Below are 20,176 nucleotides of genomic sequence, written 5' to 3' on the forward strand. Positions count from 1 at the left end.
GGCATCAGCGCCATGTTCATTCGAGATGCTCTCTCGAGGCTCTGCCGCCGAGGCCATCGAAGGACACGCTCGGGGCTCCGGCTTCCGGCCTCAAAGCCGTTGTTGACGCCGATTCCTTAGACGCCCTCAATGCCTTTTGAAGAGGCTTTATCGGAGGTGCCCCGGAGACCAGTGGAAACCCTGAGGAAGGCACTGAGTAAATCAGTGAGGCCTGTGTTTGAGCCTTTTTCTGTACCCTCATCCAGGGATTTATTCCAGCCTTTTGATTATATCTCAGAGGTGGATGAAGGGTCAGATGTGGAGGGGTTTGTGCCTCCTGAGGTTCCTGATGACCTGTTATCGGGTCATAGCCAGATGGAAGACCTGCATCAATCTTTACATGCCGCCAGTGGTCTGGACACCTCTCCGGAGGTTGAGTTTGGCAGGCCCTGAGCCTGGTACACACGCTGTGTCGTCGTACAGGCGTCTCATGTCGAGGGTGACGGGGTACTTGGGGTGGTCTGCTCCACTTGTGGATTTTCTGCAGGATGACCTGACAGATATTTTGGACCAAGGTCCACCCACAGACAAGGTGCTGCCATTTCATATGGCCTTACAAAGAAGGGTGGCGGCGGCTTGGACAGCTCGGGAGAGTCTCCCGGCAGTGAATAAGTCGCTACCGAAAAAATACCGTCCAGCCAGTGGCGACCGCGGCTACTTGTCTTTGCACCCCACTCTGGAGAGTTTGGTGGTGCAGGCTGCTACGGCCTCAGCAAAGCAGGCTGCGTACCCTACCCTCCCTCCGGATAGGGACGATAAGCGCTTTGACGGTTGGGCGAAGAAAGTGTTTTAATCTGGCGGTATGGCTTTAAAGGCAGCCAACTCCGTTTGTGCCTTGGCAAGATTCACTCACACTCTGTGGAATTGTGTTTCTTTGGCGGCTGAACATATTCACGAATGGGAGGAACGAGATGGTTTTCTTGCCCTCATTCAGGATGGCAAGGATGCCATGTGTGAATCTGTTCAGTCAGGTCTGGACATGGTAGACTGTGTCAGCCTGTCCATGGCGGCGAGCACCGGGATGCGCAGGTTTGAGTGGTTGCGGAAGTCTGGGTTTGCTCCTGATGTACAGTCCCGGCTTCCCAACATGCCCTTTGATGGTGACCATCTTTTTGGCACCAAGGCTGACGAGAGCCTTATGAGGCTGCAGACCTCCAAAGCTGCAGCAAAGTCGTTGAGCGCTGCAGTACGTCAACCTCTGCCTTTTCGTCCCAGTGGACAGCCATGGAGGGGAGGTTCCTTTCGATACTACTCTTCCTTTGGTAGATCGAGGGAGCTGCCAGTCAAAGGGGCCAACGTAGGAGTACCAGAGGTGGAAAACAAGGTACTCGAGGTGCCAACGCCACTCGGGCAGTTGCCTCTTTGCCCTCAGGCACTGCCGCAGTCGCTTCAGCTCAGTCATGAGGCCATGTCCCATAGTTCGCCGGTTGGGGGGGGAAGGCTGGTGCAGCATCTTGTAGAATAGCGTGCCATTACTTCAGATGTGTGGGTTCTGGAGATCATAGCCAACGGCTACTGTCTTCCTTTCCGGCAGAGGCCTCCCGACAATCCACCGGGGAAGCTCTCTTTGAAGACTCCGGATCCGCTCCTTTCGCAGGAAATCAGATCCCTGCTGGAGAAAGGCGCCATAGAATTGGTGCCTGTAGCGGAGAGTAACAAGGGATGGTATTCCCCATATTTTTTGATCCCGAAAGACAGGGGATCGAGACCCATCATGTACTTGCGTGGTTTGAACAAGCTCCTCAGGAAGGACAAGTTCAAGATGGTTACTCTCTCTCAAGTCCTCCAGGCCCTTCAACTTCAGGACTGGTTGGTGTCTCTCGACCTCAAGGATGCTTACTTTCATGTGCCGATTCATCCCAAGCACAGAAAGTACCTGAGGTTCGCGGTTGGCGACTCGCATTTTCAGTTTCGGGTCCTGTCTTTCGGATTGACCTCCGCCCCGAGGGTCTTCACCAAGCTAATGGTGGTGGTGGCAGCGTATCTCAGGAAAGGGGGGATTCACGTCTACCCCTACCTGGACGATTGGTTGATCAGGGTGCGCTCTCCCGAGCAAGTCCTGGATCATCTGTCAGTCACCTGCCACTCCTTTCAAAGGCTGGGCTTCTCCCTCAATTTAAAGAAGTCCCACTTGACACCTACCCGGCAGCTCCAGTGCATCAGAGCAGTGCTCGACAGATCCCTCGGGCAATGTTCGCCTCCCAGGTGAGGGCTCATCACAATTCTGCAGATGATGGACAAGTTTCAACGTACCCAGAGTCTCCCGGCGTTCGAGTTCTTGAGGTTGCTCGGCCTTATGGCATCCTGCCAGAGGTCAGGTTGCGGATGAGATCTCTGCAGTGGGCTCTCAAGATGCAGTGGTTGCAGTCCTCCGGCAGGATGTCGGATCCCGTTCAGGTGCCGCCCTCGGTCGGCCAGGATCTTCTGTGGTGGGCCGTCGAAGGCAATCTGATGAAGGGGGCTCCATTTTGGCTACCCTGGCCGGATGTGACGATCGTGTCGGACGCATCCTTCACGGGATGGGGAGCTCATGCCACCGAGTTGACAGTCGGCGGTCGTTGTTCTCCGTTGGAGTCCAGACTCCATATCAATCTGTTGGAGCTGATGGCCGTCAGGCTAGCCCTGAAGGCTTTTCTGCCGTCTGTGCGGGGGAAGAATGTCCTGAATCTGACGGACAATACAGTGGCCATGAACTACCTCAACAAAAAGGGGGGGGGGGGCTTGGTCTCTCCCACTGTGCAGAGAGGCGATGCAGCTCTGGTTCTGGGCCATCCGGCCATCCAGCAGGAAATTTCGATCGCGGCAGTTCATCTGGCCGGAGTCTAAAACGAGCCGGCGGACGCTCTGAGCAGGCAGAACACGGTCTCTCACGAGTGGGAGCTGGCTCAGGAAGTTCTCTTAGAAATCTTCGCCCTTTGGGGGACTCCACAAGTGGATCTCTTCACCACCAGTGTCAACCGGAAGTGCGAAAGATTCTGCTTGCGGGAATTTCCTCCAAGAGGAGCCTTAGGGGATGCGTTCATAGTGCAGTGGTACTTCCCACTGCTATACGCGTTTCCTCCAGTCCCCATCATTCCGCAAGTGTTGCAGAGGTTACGAAGGTTTGGTTCCCAAATGATCCTCATTGCTCCAGCATGGGCTAGGAGAGCGTGGTACCCGGACCTTCTCGACATGTCCATCTGCCCTTCACGCCGTATTCCCTACCGAGACGATCTGCTCTCGCGGGAGGGGGGGGTCGGGTTCTCCATCCAGAGGTCAAGTCTCTCAACCTTAATGCTTGGTTTCTGAAAGGTTGGGGTACAAGGATTGGGACCTCCCTGAAGACGTGATGGAGGTGTTGCTCTCGGCCAGAAGGCCAGCAACAAAATCCCTGTACCATTCTGCGACTGGTGCAGGGTACAGAATGTGGATCCTTTTCAGTGTTCAATTCCTGTGGTTCTTTCTTTTTTGCTTTCTTTGGCCCACAAGGGCCTGCAAGTGGGTACCATTTAAAGGTTACCTGGCGGCGCTGTCCATATTTAAGCGCTCGTCTGAGGAGTGTTCTTATTTTAAGATTCTTTTGATTTCTCAGTTTCTTAAAGGGCTGACAAATGTGTTCCCACCGTCTCCTTTCCAGGTACCGGGATGGGATTTCAACCTAGTTCTGAAATTCCTAATGGGTGCTCCGTTTGAGCCCTTACATTCTTGTCCTTTGAGACTGTTGACCTTTAAAACTTTATTTTTGGTTGCGGTTACTTCCGCTCGCAGAGTGAGTGAGTTGCAGGCACTCTCCGCCAAGCCACCTTTCACAGTGTTTCATAAGGAAAGGGTTGTCCTTAGGGTTCGTCCTTCTTTTCTTCCGTAGGTTGTCGGATTTTCATTTGAACCAGAAGGTAATTCTTCTGGGGTTCTATCCTCCTCCGCCTCCTGATAAGGAAGAGGAGAGGCTCCATAGGCTGGATCCTAGGAGAGCTTTGAGCTTCTATCTTTCACGGATGTCCTGGGTCAGAGTGGACAATCCGCTATTTGTGGGATACGCTGGAAGGCGTTTAGGTCGAGCTGTTTCTAAGCAGAACTTGTCCCGATGGATCATCTTGACAATCTCTGAATGCTACTGTCTGGCTGGTAAGAACCCTCCGGTAGGCTTACGGGCCCATTCTACTAGGGGTGTGGCTGCTTCTACTGCTCTGCAGAGGGGTGTTCCCATTCGTAATATCTGTGAAGCGGTAGGCAGTGAAAAAGTCGAAAATTATGTCGGAAGACATAATGTCGAGAAAAAAAAATCGAAAACAAAAAAAAAATGTGTGTTTTATTTTTTTATTTACATGTTTGTTTTGGGTTCCGCGAGTAAAAAAAAAAAGGGGTAAAACAAAATAAAATTTTAAAAAGGCGGGTTGGGGGAACCCCCCCCCCATTTCGAACAAAAAGCAATTAAAAATAGACATTCGAATATTTTTTTCGAATTTTATTTTTTTTCGACATTATGACTTTCGACATAATGTCATTAGAATGTATCACTATAAACCCTGTGAAGCAGCCACATGGGCCTCTGTCCATACTTTTGTAAAACACTACTCCCTGGATTCTATCCATGGGCAAGATTTAGCCTTTGGTAAGGCGGTCCTCTATTCTGCAATTTGATTGGGTATTCTAAAATTCTACAATTCTTTTCCCACCTCCATAAGTTGGTACTGCTTTGGGAGTCCGTCATAGATGTGGAATACGTCGGAAGACACAATCCACTCGAAGAACAAGTTACTTTCTTACCTGGTAACGTTCTTTCGATGGGATGTTCCTCCGACGTATTCCACATCGCACCCTCCCGGCCTGCCCCTCTACAGAATTTGCTATGCGATTGCAGCTTACGTTTCCGCAAGGCTTTCTGTAGTCATACTGGCAGAAGATTGGTGCCACACGTTCTGGGAAAAAACTACAACTGAGGCTGGAGACGTCGTGCGTCCTACTTATAACATCCGGTGACGTTGGCTCGATGGAGGCCCTCGAGGGACAGCGTATCAACGTCATTGACGCAGGACGCAGACGGCAAACATTTTTCCGAAGAATCACAGCTGTGGTAATTACTGTCATAGATGTGGAATACGTCGGAGCAACATCCCATCCATAGAACGTTACGAGGTAAGAAAGTAACTTGTTCTTCTCTGCACGATCGGGACTGGACGCACTTGATTCTTTGGGAGATTTTTTCCTTCCAGTGGCCTCCTCTCATTCTCCGGCTTAGCGGTCGCATAGTAGTCAGTCTATGCCGTTTCAGTTGGATTTTCCTAATTGTTCTTCCTGCGATCGACGCTTCGCTAGGGCGGATCCCCATCCTCTTTGTTTAGCGTGTTTGGGTCCGGACCACCGTTGGGACTCGTGCTTCTACTGCGATTCCCTTTTGTTCTGGGTGCTTCGTCACCTGGAGCGGTGGGAGGAGGTGTTTCAGCGCACTCCTCCGCATTTTCGAAGTTTCATCGACGAAAAGAAGAAACGCCTGGTAAGTTCTTTAGTTTTTAGAGCACCCCGGCCGGGGAACTCCTTCCTGGAATCTTCCCGGTCCGGGAGGAGCTTCAAAAGCTCTGTTACCGGGGTTTGCCCCGAGGTGCCTTTTAGGCCTAAAAAGTGTACCAGAGTTTTCTCCGAGAGCCTCCGTAAGGGGTCTATTGACACTGGATTGCAATCAGAGGCCCCTCCTGCAGGGGCCGTTTGCGGGCCCAGCTCTACTGAGGCGGTGGGTACCGGAGCTTGCTTTAAGGTCTCCTTGTCTGGAGCTTCCCATACAGACACCGGGGTTCACCCTGAGGCCTCTGTGGGGGGGGGGGCTGTTACCGGACTCTGGTCCGAGGTTCCTCTGTTTCAGGCTAAGGTGACCGACAGTTCTGAGGGGCCTGTAAAGGTCTTGTCGGTGAGGTGTACTCCTCATCGCTCCCGCTCGGGCGGTGACACCGGTTCTGTTGAGTGGTCACAGAGTGAGGGCTCTGACTGGAATTCCTCTGTTACCGGTGTGGCTGAGGTCCCTCCGTTCGAGGCTAATTTGGCTGATAGCATGTCTCAGAAACATCCTAGGCCACACAGTACCGGCTCTGCCGAGGTTCCTTGTGTCGAGGCTAAAATGAAGGACCCTGACCCGTCTGTGAAGAGACCCCTGCATCACTCCCATGTGTGTCGCAGTACTCCTCAGTTGCTAACAAAATGGCGGCCGTTCCCGCCAAGACTACGGCAGCCATTTTGGATACCTCCCTTACAACTACGCCATCAGCGCTAGGTGTTGGGAGCGGTTTTTCACGTGAAAATCGTTTTCCTTGTGCGCATCCTTTTCGCCCAGTATATGACTAAAATGCTTGGATGCCTTTACCGCACACCGTCTCGCTCCCTGTGGCATCTGCCCCCTTGATCTGCATTGATTCGGGTGGAGAAGGTCCTTCTTGGCAGCCTTCTCCCTTGCGCCCCTGGAGCTACTCGGCTGATGAAAGGCCTCCTCCGGCCATGCCTACACCGTTGGCGGAAGATGCTTTTTTTTGGAAAATTTCAAAGGCTTATGCACTCTGACCCCATGAAGCAGTATTTCCGAGGTTTTTTTAGGGAAATATGCCCCCCAGTGGCTCCTGCGCCGTCGGTTCCAGTCACGGCACCGGTGGTTCTGCCAGTTCCACCTCTACCGGCCCGCCACCAGCTCTCCCTCCCTTGTCTCCAGTGGACAGATATTCAGCAGGGCCAGATGCGACGCAGCTTGACCCGGATGTGTCGGATGACACAAAAGGGGGAATAGGACAGCAAGGACCAGCCCCGCTCTGTTAGAGCCTTCCACAACCGTGTGCTGGACATGTGTCTTCTGGATGTTCCAGTACCTGAGGCACCCGCTCCCCCAGGAAGGGGTGCTTTCTGGGGCTTTCACCTTGTCTCCTCTGGAGCGTACCGGCTTGTTCTTCCAGAAGGACGTTTTGGCCGAGGTCCGAAAGGTTTGGGATAAACCACACTCTGGACTAATTGTTAACAAAAAGATTAACACTCGTTATAGGCTTCATTCTTCTGAAGAGGTAGCCTTGGAGTCTTGTTCGCCCCCTTCCTCCACGGTGGTGGCGGCTGCCACGTTACAATCCAGACCGGCTTCAGCGTCATCTACAACAGCAGCCCAGGTTCTGGCCAAAGAGGACAAGATTCTGGACTGTTTGGGGAGGAAGATCTTTGTTAATTCGGCCCTGCAGTTGCGTCAAGCGAACGCGGAGCTTTTAGCGGGGGCGACTATGAAAATGTGGAAAGGTCTGTCGGAATTTGAGGAATTCATCCCTGCGGATAAACTAGATGATTTTAAAGCTGGTTTGTCAGATGCCAGGGTCCTGGTGCAGGATATGCTGGAGGCTGCGGCGCATCATGTCGACCCCTCGGCCCAGGGCCTCATTCTTGGCGTGGACACCTCTCGTCAGGCTTGGCTTCATGCCACAAAGTTTTCCAAAGAGGTGCAGGATAAAGTTTTGGACCTGCCTTTTGACGGCAAAGAGCTTTTTCATTCATGGACGGACGTTGAACTGACCAAAACTAAGGACAGCATTCAGACCGCCAAGTCCCTGTCCGTCTTGGTGAAATCGCCTTTCAGGCCACAGAGGGCGTCTTCGCAGCCTCGCCCTTCCTCTGGTTTTCGGGGGTTTCTGGATTGGAAAACCCATAGGGTCGATACTCCAACAGGGAACTCCCGTCGGTGTCCGCAACGGGGCCAGTTTTTCTCTCGATCCTCCGCCTCCTCCTCAGGTTCTGGTGGTAAAGCCACCCAAAAACCAGCTAAATTAGGTTTTTCTGCACTCGCACGGGACCCCGGTGGGAGGGTGCATTGTGTCTCACTGGGAGGCGTGGCAGACCATCACCGAGGACCGGTGGGTCTTGTCAGTTGCTCGGGTGGGCTTCCACTTGCCCCTTCCCCCTACCCCACCCTTCAATCCTTTCCAGCAGTCGGGATCGCCCTCCCTCAGAGCCGAGGTGCAGAAACGTCTGGATCTCAGGGCGGTGGAACCTGTTCCCCTAGTGGAGCGAGGGGAGGGCTTCTACTCCCGTCTGTTTACGGTGCCCAAACCCAACCAGGCTGGCCTGCGCACCATCCTAGACCTTTCCTAGTTCAATCTCCCTCTTCCCCAAGAGAAATTCAAGATGATCACGCCCTGTCAGATAAAGTCCTCTTTGCAGAAGGGCGACTGGCTCAGCCTGGTGGACCTTCAGGATGCGTATATGCATATCCTTATTTGGAGTCCGCATCGGAAATACCTACGGTTTTCCATGGGGGAGGAGCACTTCCAGTTTCGTGTGCTCCCGTTTGGCCTCATCTCGGCACTGCGTGTCTTTACGAAGATATCTGTCATCGCAGCTTATCTTCGGCTACAGGGTATCCATGTGTATCCATATTTGGACGATTGGCTGCTGCGCAGTCCTTGTCCTCTGTCAGCCTCGAACAACCTTCAGTCTCTCCTCCAGCTCCTGTTCCATCTTGGGCTGTCGGTGAACTGGTGGAAATCCTCTATGACGGTCTCTCAGGACTTGATTTTCCTGGGTTTTCGTTGGAACACGATCGACTGCAGAGTATACCTGACTGGGGACAGAATGGTGGATCTCTTGGCCACATGTGAGGTGTTTATGCTGTCGGAGAGCATGTCGGCCTGGTGGTTCCAGAGGCTTCTGGACCTCATGGCCTCGTGTGTGCTGGCTCTTCCTCTTGCTCGACTCAAGATGAGGCGGACGCAGGTGGCTCTTCAGAGCTTTTGGCGCCAAGCAGTGGATCCAGATTCCAAAATGATCCTGGTTTCCATCCTTCATGAGGATAGACCTCTTGTGGTGGTCTTCTCTCAGCAATCTGTCGGTGGGTGCGGCTTTTCAAGACCCCTGCCCGCTATTGACGGTCACAACGGACTCCTCCCTTCTCGGTTGGGGTGCGACGTTGGATCTTCTTCAGGTTTCTGATCTCTGGTCGCGGCAGGACAAACGGCTTCATATAAATCACTTGGAGCTTCTGGCGATATTCCTAGCGCTGAAAGCGTTCAATCCTGACAATGTCAACAAGGTGGTCCGTGTCAGCACGGACAATGTGGTGTCCATGCTTTATATCAACAAGCAGGGGGGGTACCAAGTCCCCTCCTCTTCTGGATCTTGCCATTAGGATTTGGGAATGGGCTGTTCAGCATGGCATCTGGCTGGTGACAGTACACATCCCGGGCCAGCGGAATGTTACTGCAGATGCCCTCCGCCGGCGAACAATGGTCATCTAGGCAACTGAACACAGAGGTCCTCTTACAGATCTTCCATTGTTGGGGCACTCCAGAAGTGGACCTCTTTGTGACATCGACAAACAGGAAACTTCCCCTGTATGCCTCCAGAAACCGGCAGGGAGCCTCTTCTCTGGTAGATGCTCTCAAAATTCCCTGGCAAAACATGAGGGCCTATGCTTTTCCGCCTCTGCCTCTGATTCATCGGGCGCTTTGCAAGCTTAGGGGCACAGTGAATTGTTCTCTTCTGTTTATAGCACCATGGTGGCCGGCCAGGTTTTGTTTTTCCGAGCTTCAGCATCCATCAGTGTGTGCACCGATCAGGCTTCCGTTGGTTACAAACCTGCTTCACCAGAGCGATCAGCAGTTGTGGCACCCCTCCCCACAATCGTTTAACTTGGCGGCATGGTGCCTGAGTTCAGATCTCTAGAGCGCCTCAAATTGTCCGCAGATATCATGCGCATTATTCAGGCGGCCAGGAAGCCCTTGACGAGATCTCAGTATAAAATTAAATGGCTGCGGTTCTGCCACTGGTGTTTGGCTAGGCAGCTGGACCCCAGGGGAGGCTACGATCAATGCAGTTCTGTCCTTTGTCTCATATCGGGCAGAATTGGGCATTCATGTCTTGTCCTGCAGGACTTATCTGTCGGCTATTGCTGCTTACCTTTCCACGGATCAGTGCTCTTTTTTGCTGTCGAATCCAGTTGTTAAAAGACACTTTGCGAGTCTCATGCACATTAACCCTCCTGTTCGCAAACCACATCCAATGTGGGATCTGAATGTGGTCCTTACGGCCTTGTGCCATAAGCCTTTTGAGCCCTTGGCTACGGTAGACCTTAAGTACCTTTCGTGGAAAGTGTCCCTCTTGGTGGCCGTGACATCGGCAAGGCGTGTGAGTGAGCTCCAGACCTTGTCGGTGGAGGATCCCTTTCTGGTTTTTCATAAGGATAAGGTTGTCCTGAGGACGAATCCTTCCTTCCTTCCAAAACTGGCCTCTGATTTTCATCTAAATCAGCCAATCTCCTTGTCTGTCTTCTTCCCAAACCTAGCCTCCGAGGATGAGAGGATTTTGCATTGCCTAGACGTTAGAAGAGCTCTTAAGTTCTTTCTAGACAGAACATCTGAGTTCAGGAACTCTTCTCAGCTTTTGGTGACTTTCAGTAATCCGCAAGGGAAGCCGGCCTCGAAAGCGACCATTTCCAGATGGTTTGCTGCCTGTATTGCGGAGGCTTATGCTGTTCAGGGCCTTCAACTGCCAAAAGGGGTTCATGCTCATCTTCTACGGGGCATAGCGGCTGCGGTTGCCTTCCAAAAGTATGTCCCCTGGGAGACAATTGCGAAAGCGGCTACGTGTGCCTCCCCATCGGCTTTTTGTTGGCATTGTCTAGACCTGAGCTCCAGAGCTGATGCTCAGTTCGGTCAAGCTGTGCTAAAAAACCTGTTTCAATAAAGAGTTTTCCATCCACCTGTGATTTCTGTAAGGAGTGCTTGGTAATCTCCCATAAGTATGGAGGAAAGGGGACGGGACGTAGGAATATAATAAGGTTACTCACCGTAGTGACTACCTTACTCCTAGTCCATAGTCCCCTTTCCTCCATACGCCCGCCCGCCGTCCCCTCTAATAAGATTCCTCTGTTATTGCTTAAAGGTCTCAGATCTGGCAATAGAAAAGGACTGATGGGCGATGCGCTGGGCGGAGCTAAGGAGGGCGGGGTTACGGCCCCGTGCAGTACCCCGCATAAAAAGAGAGGATGGACACATTTTTGAAAAATGTGATGCTTTTTACAAAGTGCTCCGGTCCCGTCCCACAGGACGGAGGAATGTCCCATAAGTATGGAGGAAAGGGGACTATGGACTAGGAGTAAGGTAGTCACTATGGTGAGTAACCTTATTATTTTGCACAGCTTCTTCATCTTTTCCCGCCGGGGCTCACTCCTCATCCCAAATGGGATTTGAATGTTGTCCTCACCGCTTTATGCCATAAACAATTTGAACACACGGGCACTACCGATCTCAAATACCTTTCTTGGAAGGTTGCTTTTCTTATCGCAGTGATATTGGCGAAGTGACTGTTAGGGAGAATTCTCTGTTTAGGCTGAATTTCCTAACCTAGTGATTTTTGGGGTTTATTTTTTTCTCCTGCCAAGAGTGAGACTCTTTTACCCTCACTCTTGGACATGATTTGAGTGTGTTTCTTTGAATCTAGATGTGTTTAATGGACGATGGGGTCTTTTACTCCATAGGGCTTCATGTGTTTTTGTGATGTGTGTTACACAGCACCCTCAGTGCAGCGACACAGGGGTGTCATAGTGACCCCCCAGTATAGACTCCATACCCTGGGACTGTCTACTGTCTCCCAGGGCATGTAAAGTCACCATTGACTTTACTAGTCTTAAATTCTGAACAGAACCAGTACAAACCATCATATTGTGGACGTACTGGCTGGGGCAATTCGATTGCCCCAGGGTCTGTTAGTCGAGGGGCACGTCTCCGTCCCCCCTGATCGAGTTTTGGCTGGTGGCAGTGGATACTACTTTTTATATTCAACCGTGAATATTTTCCTATGGGATTTCCCATTGTTTTAGGCTACAATCTTTATTTAATTATTTACGGTAGCCTCGAACATACCGCCGGTTTATTTAATTAATATTAATTCTCCGGTTGGTATTTTTTGCCAAAACTTGATTCTAAAATGGCGTTTGTGTTCTCTTCTGACTCCAACCCAAGTCGAGCCCTTTGTTCCACTTCTCCACAGAAGCCCTCCAAAGTGGTGCCACTCTGTCTGGGGTACTTAGGAGGGGTGGAGGGGAATTTCGGCACCCTGGACTGAGTTGCCTAGGCAACTCAAGTCGCACTCTATCCTGATTGGCCCAAGTGGTGAGCCGGCCGGCTCACCACTTAGCATGTTTGAGTGACAGCTAGGCTGAGTGAATGGGGGTTTTCTGCATAAAAGCAGGGCTTTGGGGACTGGAACTTCAGAAGTCGCCACAGGACCTAAGAATCCGACGAGGGAGAAGCTGAGCCGACCTGCCACGACACCACCACCGGTGGAGCCCTGCTGGACCGTCTCACCACTTTTCCCAACGACAGAGGAGATCTCCCGCCAGAGAGTCTTCTACCTTTGACTGGTGGGGATAACCAGTTTCACCGTCTTTTCGCCTTCCCGACGTACCTCGTGGCCGTCTTGCCTGTGCCAAGCACCCCGGCAACCGGGATACCACGTTTTACCACGAAACAAAGGTACCACCTTTTAACCGGAAAACTCCACGGCTGGTTTCTTCCCTGGTAGTGCAACAACCTTCATCTTTCCTCCAAGTCGAGATCTTCTCTTCCCCGCTGGAGGATCCTTCCCACTTAAGGTACCTTGTCCCGCCTGGCTTCCCTTGCTACCGACTGTACGGGGCGCATTTGTGCTCTGCTCTAAGAGTGGGCCCAGCCTTTGGACTTTGGCTCACCAGAGACTTTTGCTCTTCTGCCTTGCTAACAGTGTTCCTGAATCTTAGAGTGGTGTACCTTTCCATATTCTGTCTCCCCCCCCTTTTCTCACAAACTTATTGGAGTGCCATCTAGTTAAGCGCTCACCTCTGTATGAAAATAAGTGGTGTTTACTGTGACTTATCTGATAAGGAAAAAGGGGTGTATATATTACAATAGTAACTGTGTTTAGAATATTTTACAATAAGAGTGCTGGAGTGTTTTCAACAGTGTGTTTTTAAATACATAACTATATACTTTGATACCAAAGCTCTGGTCAGTGTTTGCTTGTATTGTTGTATCTGAGTGCCGATTGTGTATACTTTGCATACTGCCTAACTCTTCTTGAGGGAAGTCTGACTGCTCAGCCACAGCTACCAGATAAATCTGGGTGGTGCAGACTGCTACCAAGTGGGTTTACTGCCAACACCTGTAGTCTTAAATCTTTTGCAGTGATCCCTAAGGGAACTTCACATGTTTCTGTCTAACAGTGACTAAGTGAGCTCCAGGTTCTTTCTGTGGAACATCCATTCCTCACTTTCCATAAGGATAAGGTTGTGCTTCACACTCATCCTTCATTCCTGCCTAAGGTGGTTACCGATTTTCATTTGAACCAATCGATATTCTTGCCTGTCTTTTTTCCTATTTCGGCATCAGATGCCGAGAGAGTCTTACACAACCAGGACGTCAGGCGAGCCCTGACATTGTACCTCGATAGAACGAGTACTCAGGGGCTCCTCGCAACTCTTTGTCACATTCGGAGACCCGAAAGGGAAACTGGCTTCCAAAGCAACTATCGCCCGATGGATTGCCTCCTGCATCTCTGAAGCCTATAGCATTCAAGGCCTTCAACCTCCGAAAGGCATCCATGCTCATCTTGTATGTGGCAAAGCAGCAACTGTGGCCTTCCAAAAGTATGTCCCTTGGGAAACCATCGCAAAGGCGGCTACGTGGGCTTCCCCATCGGCTTTTTGTAAGCATTACTGCTTGGACCTGAGCTCCATGGCTGATGCCCAGTTTGGCCAAGCTGTTCTTAAGAACTTATTCCAGTAAAGGTTTTTTTTCCATCCACCCGAACCATCTGTGGTGCGTGCTTGGGAATCTCCCACAAGTATGGAGGAAAAGGGACGGGACGTAGGAGTATAACAGTTACTCACCGTAGTGACTGCCTTACTCCTAGTCCATAGTCCCCTTTCCTCCATACGCCGGCCCTTTAAAAACTATCCTCTATTATTGCTTAAATGGTCTCAGACCTGGCGATAGAAAAGGACTGAAGGGCGATGCACGGGCGGAGCTCAGGAGGGCGGCGTTACGGCCACGTGCAGTACCCCGCGTAAAAATAAAAGGACACCAATTCAAAGATGTTTGATGCTTTTTACAAAAGTGCTCAGGTCCGGTCCCGAAGGACGGAATGTCCCACAAGTATGGAGGAAAGGGGACCATGGACTAGGAGTAAGGTAGTCACTACGGTGAGCAACTTTGTTATTATGGATTTTCCATTCAAAGAAGGACACTTTTGGTTTGAACAGACCAGCTGGCAACTCTTGCCACTCTCTGAACTTTTTGATTATGAGATGACATATCGCCAAGTAAACATGCAACGTCGCAACAATAGCCCCCTAATATGTACAAGCGATATATCCATAGAATTAATGTGTTCTAAGGTGGCTAGCACGATATGCGATTCACATCAGTCTAATGTGCAATATTGGTCCTCCTATTTTAGGAAAATGTAAGAGCCTAACCAGAGTGCATTCCCTCCCAAAGTTTGCACCCCCAATATAATGCAGTTACATCAAAACAACATAATTTGACAAAGGCCCTTGATGACTTAAACTGTTGTTCTCATGATGTATGCAGTATAAGAAGGACACCTTGAGAATAAATGTTTGCGTCACGTATAGAACTGCCCTCCCGACGCTGGTCTCCGTAACAACTGTGACAGTAATATGGACCACTGCCGTGAGGAGTAGTGTTTGAATAACATCAGGTCATAACATTTATTCAGCTATTGGGAGAGGCAAGCATTTTCCGACACAAGTCTGTGAGATTTTGTCTGTGGCCCATGATGAGGTAAACTAATCCGTGCTTGTCGCACGTATTGTATATAGAAGGACACCATGAGACTCATTCCTTTCTTGAAATGCATAAATGTCCCTATCCCACAGCAGTATGAATCACCGCTGCAGGGCACCAAGAGCAGCTGTGATATAACACCAGTGGAAAGCTCTCCTTTCACCAGAAACCTAAGGGAGACCCAAGTATGAACACCTCACTTGTGTCCCAGTATAGATCCTGCAGAAAACTTTTACAGTGCTTTGTAAACAATGACTGCATTCACTATCGTGCCAAGGAAATAATCAATTAACTTTTAGTCATCTTTTTTCAGATAATTATTAAGCCGCAGAATATCATACATGCATTTGGAGTCTTGCATAAATAAGATCTGGGCGCACAAAAGTGATAAAATCTTGAAAGACTGGCATTTCACGAGACACGTCGTGACCAACGTGGACTGTAGGCAGCCACTTATAGATGTTACTGACATTCCCGCCGTGTAAATCGTTGTTTACATCGTTGTTGACGCCTGCGTTAAAACATTGACACAGTGACGCCTAACGTTTGGCGTTCAGACGGAACTCCTCTTCTGACTATACCTGCAAAGGAAATAAGGTAAGCTACATGGTCCAGGCCAGAGGCGTGCATGCAAACCACGGACGCTCATTCTGACGAAGTACATTTTTACATATATGGCACATGTCTGTTGTATTGACATATGCAACTCTTTACATTTCTGCACTGAATATGAACAAATCGAAATGATAGAAGAAAAGTAACCCCTCCAATTTTTAGAAAACCTTATGGACAAACATTTTGCATTGGCCCAGGTTAAACAGGAATGAGAAAGAAACTGCACCTGAATTGAACAGAAGCAGTTGCATAATCCCAAATTGATTTTATTGTGTCCGGCAAAATACGCAACAGGGGTAAGGAACTTTGCATGATTTACCATGGAGACAGTTACCTATTCATAATAGAGTGCGCAATTTATTAAGTAATGGTCTGTGTTCTCTCCCACAAACCCCCCCTTCCCTCTTCTATCACCTACCGGTGCGGCGCCTAGCTGTGTGAAAAAAAACTCTCTCCCTCATGCATGTTTTTTTTTGGCAGTACTGTAGCTAGTGCTGTGGCCCTGAAGAAAGTGGTCAGTATGTCACACCACTGAAACCGGTAGGCCTAGAATGATCTTATTCCTCAAGTAAAAGACCACTGTTGTGGTCTAAAGGTCCCTGTTAGAAGACATGTTTACTCTTCTTGAATATGATACAAGAATCAGAGTACATTACCTATGGTAATGGTGTGTTGGTAAAGTAATTGAGTACAGTTCACTTAGCACCGAGAGCGTTCCAAGATTATTTAATGTTTCTTGATGTGTTTGTCCTTGTTTTTAGTTGCTAAGAAAGGAAAGAGAATAAACTATTACGAATTTACTTGCAAAGCATACAACACACGATTAAAATTTTGAAAAGTGTGTTTTTTTTAGAGTAAATGTTACTAGTGACGGCGATATAATAATGATGGGGCAAGTCCTTGTCCTATCTCCTCACCCTAGATAAGCGGCTCATCAGCGCTACTTAGGGACAGCCACCACACAAGGGAATAGCTAGAATTGTTGGAGGGCAAGTTATGCTAGAGTTACACAATTGGTAACCTTAAAGAGAAAGCAAATCAAACTACTTACCTGATTATTTTTTGTGTGATAAAATACTATGGTATATTGTCAGGTACGATACCAGGAGAGTCCCAAAAGTGTGTTTTTTTTTCTCCCTATAAGATTAACATATCTGCTGGGCATACAATTGAGCATCAGTGAGAGATCAAATGGAACGCTTGGTTTTATAAAGGGTATTTTGGCAAACCGTGCCTATGTGCAGCATGACCTTGTCTAATATGGACATTCATGCAACCTCTTAACATTAATGTGCTGTTGTTCATTTAATTGCCTTTATTTAAAATTAGTGCAATTAGATTTGTGTGGGTACTTTTGCTGTCTTGTGGCTGGCTGAAGTGTCTGCATTGTCCTTAGCCACAATGACAAACTCTTATTAAAAAAGAAATGCAGCAGCATGCTATCTACAAACTATACGTCTGCATAGGATAACGCTGGTGTCTACTCTGGGGTGTTCCTAAGAAATGACTTTATGCAGCAGTGCAGTACTGTTCTATTTTCACAAATAAGACCACGTGTTTTCCTGGAAAAGTACGCATGCAAGTGACACTGGACGGGCTTGGCACATTATGTCCTGATGGTTTAATCCGCCTTGTAACCTACTTTCTCTTTTATTGTTAGGTTTTGCATGAAACCTTTCCTCAGCATACATTTCTAATGAATGGCCTCATTCAGGGAGTTAAGGTAAGCCGATCTGCACAGCTTGTCAGTTTCTGGGATTATTGATGCTATCCTGTATCCTTTCCCCCAAGGTGATATAGCTCACTGGAAAACAATGATTTTCTTGAAGAAACATGGTATCTGCAAAGTCAGATATGATGTGCATTTAATGTTTGTATTTTAGTTATGTGTTAGGGTTAGATGTTTGCTTATGAGCACTTTAATAATAGTATTTTTAATATTTCCAAACACAGCAGCTTTTTTGCCACAAGCGCCATTGTTTTCATTAACCACCCTTTGCCAAGTAAATCTGTCAATGTTTTTCATTTAAGTGATGTCAAGATCATTATGCTATCATAATGATTTCTTATTGAAGGCTTATCCTGTCTGTAATGTAGAGTGATATGCCCAAGTAATTTCTGTTTAATGGTGTTTAGGCAGCTTCTTGCACGCAGTCTTTAAAGTGCCAGCATTCCATTGCCTAGTCACGAAAGGGTCAACAGGTATGCCATCTCAAGAATTCCTTTTAGTTATTTGCCTTGAATTTAAGGATAGCATTTGTACCCTCAAAGAAGCAGTACAGGTAACAATAACATCTTTGCTTAGCATTTTTCTTTTTCTGCAATCTGCATAAGCAAAGTGCTGCAACTGTTGTACATGGGTTAGAAGAGCTGTGCCTTAGTTATACTTGCTTGGGTACCTGTATGTGGGATTTTTTACTTCTACCATTTAGAGTTTAATTCCACAAAACCTTTTTGAAAAATGGGTTGAGCAAGTTTTGATTTCTAGTAAGCAGACCTTTCTCTACATTAAGTTTTTCAGCACAAGCTGCAGTCATATATTGTTGAAATGTTTCCTTTTGGTTTGTGCTCTTTTTATTTATCATTAGAATTCTATTTTTCAATCCAGGAGATTGCTTTAAAATCTTAAATTGAAACTATTTGACTGAAGCCATCATACCAATGTTTACCTTTGATTCTATTCTCTGATCCATTTATTCCCACTATGCCATTGCATTCAGTATTCCCCGGTTTGTGGTGATTACACAATGTGCGGTAAGACCTAAAAATGTATCAAATGCAAAATGACTCCACACACTTTTTCCAACCAAAAACAAATTACAATTGCTAATTAGTAACATTGATCTTACAGCTATGTGAAAATTCCTGGTGAAAGGAAACCAAGATTAGTGATTTCTTTTTTTTAAAGTAGGGGAACCCTGACCCACCTCTGTGTACTCTTAAAAATACAACTTTAGTTTAATTTCTGGCAATGTGCAATCAGAAATTCATGTTAAGCTTTTAAAGACAGCCTGGATCCCTGCCAAAAATTGATCGAACCAGGTCCTTAATTTGGCTTGCTAGTGTGACATGCTAATGCCTTGGCTGGAATTCTCTTGCAAAATGTTTGGAGAACCCTTTGAACACTGTTAACAAACATGCATCATAATGGTCGGTTTCTGCTTTTAATAGGCCTATTTAGGGTGACACTTCTTCATCGAGAGCAATGTTCTTCAAGATTGACATGATGCTCCTTTATGCTTTTCCCGATAGGAATGATTATGCACTTTACTCCCATAAATCGCTACCCCAATTTGGGCCAGGCACATTTCATGTACTGGGCTACAGCAGATAGTTTGTGATTTCACCAATCAAGATTCAAGTTTTCAAGCATCTCCTAAAACACTTAAAGAAAGAGCCGTTATCCTCAAACAGACAAGCTCAACCTAAGAGATTAAAGAAAAGACATCATCGCTCCCCTGCATCTTCTGATTCCTCACCTGACAAGAAAATGGTAAGCTTTACTAGCAAGTTGGTGTCTAAGGCTGATTGGGAGGAATTTCGCCTCCAAATGCGTGATGTGTTTTCAAAGGCGGCCGTTCCCGGCCCTTACAAGGAACCGAAGGAAGAAATCTTCCATCCCCATTGCGCCTCATAAGGCCGACGGAGTCATTAAAGACTGCTACTAGCGTAACTAAGAGCTCGTGCAGTGGGTCGGAGGGAGTGGTCATCGAGGCAGCAGCCTTTTTTTACAGAACATCAAAGGTTTTTAAGCCCTTGTCCAAGAAAGACTTGAAGTCTATGGGTTCCATATCTGAGGAAGAGGAGATTGAGGAGGAGGGTAATCCTCCCTTTGGATTGGAGTTTGCCACTCGAAATGTATCTGAAGAACTCATTTCGGAAGAGTCCAGGTTGCAGGATTTGGTCGACTGCTTAAAAGATGCCAGTTGTTGGACCTTTAAGTTGAAGTTGATTTTGCCAACCCCTGATTCAGCTGGTCATGCTGATGCATCTTACAGGTCTGTCATGGGTAAGTTGACACAATACCTAGGCTGGTGGCATCCTGTCAGAGACATAGAGTAGGACGATTTGACAGACATTCTGGATAAGGAACGCCCCAAGGATCCTGTCTTGCTGTTTCATATGGCATTGAAGAGCAGCATCCTCGACAATCGGCAAAAGCTAGACACTACACCAGCAGTGAATAAGGATCTTGCAAGTAAATACAAGCCTTCAGCTATAGAGCTGGAGTATCTCTCTAAGCACCCTACCCCGGAAATTCTACTTGTGAAAGCAGCTAGATCTACTTCGAAGGCGGCTGCATACCCGATGATCCCTCCTACAAGGACAACAAGAAATGTGATGCACTGGGAAAGAGGTGTTTTTCGGCGGTGAGTATGGCTGTGAAGGCCATTAACGCTACTTGTGCTGTGGCAAAGTACTCATGTGCCCTGTGGGATGTTGTGGCTCACGACACAGAACATATCCATGAAGGGGAAATGAGCAAAGGATGCTTTAATATTGTCCAGGATGTTAATCCGAAAACAAGAAGCTACTGTAAAACAAGGAAGACACGCCAGTCACGAGGAACAAAGGTATAAACAGTTTATTCGTACTCGAGCACGGACTGACTTTTGCAAACACACGGCATCCAAGCACAGGAAAAGTGAGCCCCAACTTGTGGGCATATAGATGTTATATACAGTTTTACTATATCATAACGAATTTGGGCTAGCTCATCACGTGATAATTGCTTGTGACCTAAAGACCCA

The 20,176-nt window shown here is 48.2% G+C and overlaps 1 protein-coding gene across 1 annotated transcript in view; it reads left to right on the forward strand.

The window, feature by feature from the left end:
• The window catches only part of LOC138510183 (hippocampus abundant transcript-like protein 1), a 1,300,033-nt gene that overhangs the window by 302,695 nt on the left and 977,162 nt on the right, over positions 1 to 20,176 (forward strand). The window contains exon 3 of the mRNA XM_069625669.1: positions 17,086 to 17,148. Within this exon, the coding sequence (XP_069481770.1) occupies positions 17,086 to 17,148 (63 nt within the window). The remainder of the gene's footprint in view (positions 1 to 17,085; positions 17,149 to 20,176) is intronic.

The sequence above is a fragment of the Ambystoma mexicanum genome, chromosome 6p, assembly GCF_040938575.1.
Source record: "Ambystoma mexicanum isolate Mex_15411 chromosome 6p, UKY_AmexF1_1, whole genome shotgun sequence".
In the NCBI taxonomy this organism is placed as follows: Eukaryota; Metazoa; Chordata; class Amphibia; order Caudata; family Ambystomatidae; genus Ambystoma; species Ambystoma mexicanum.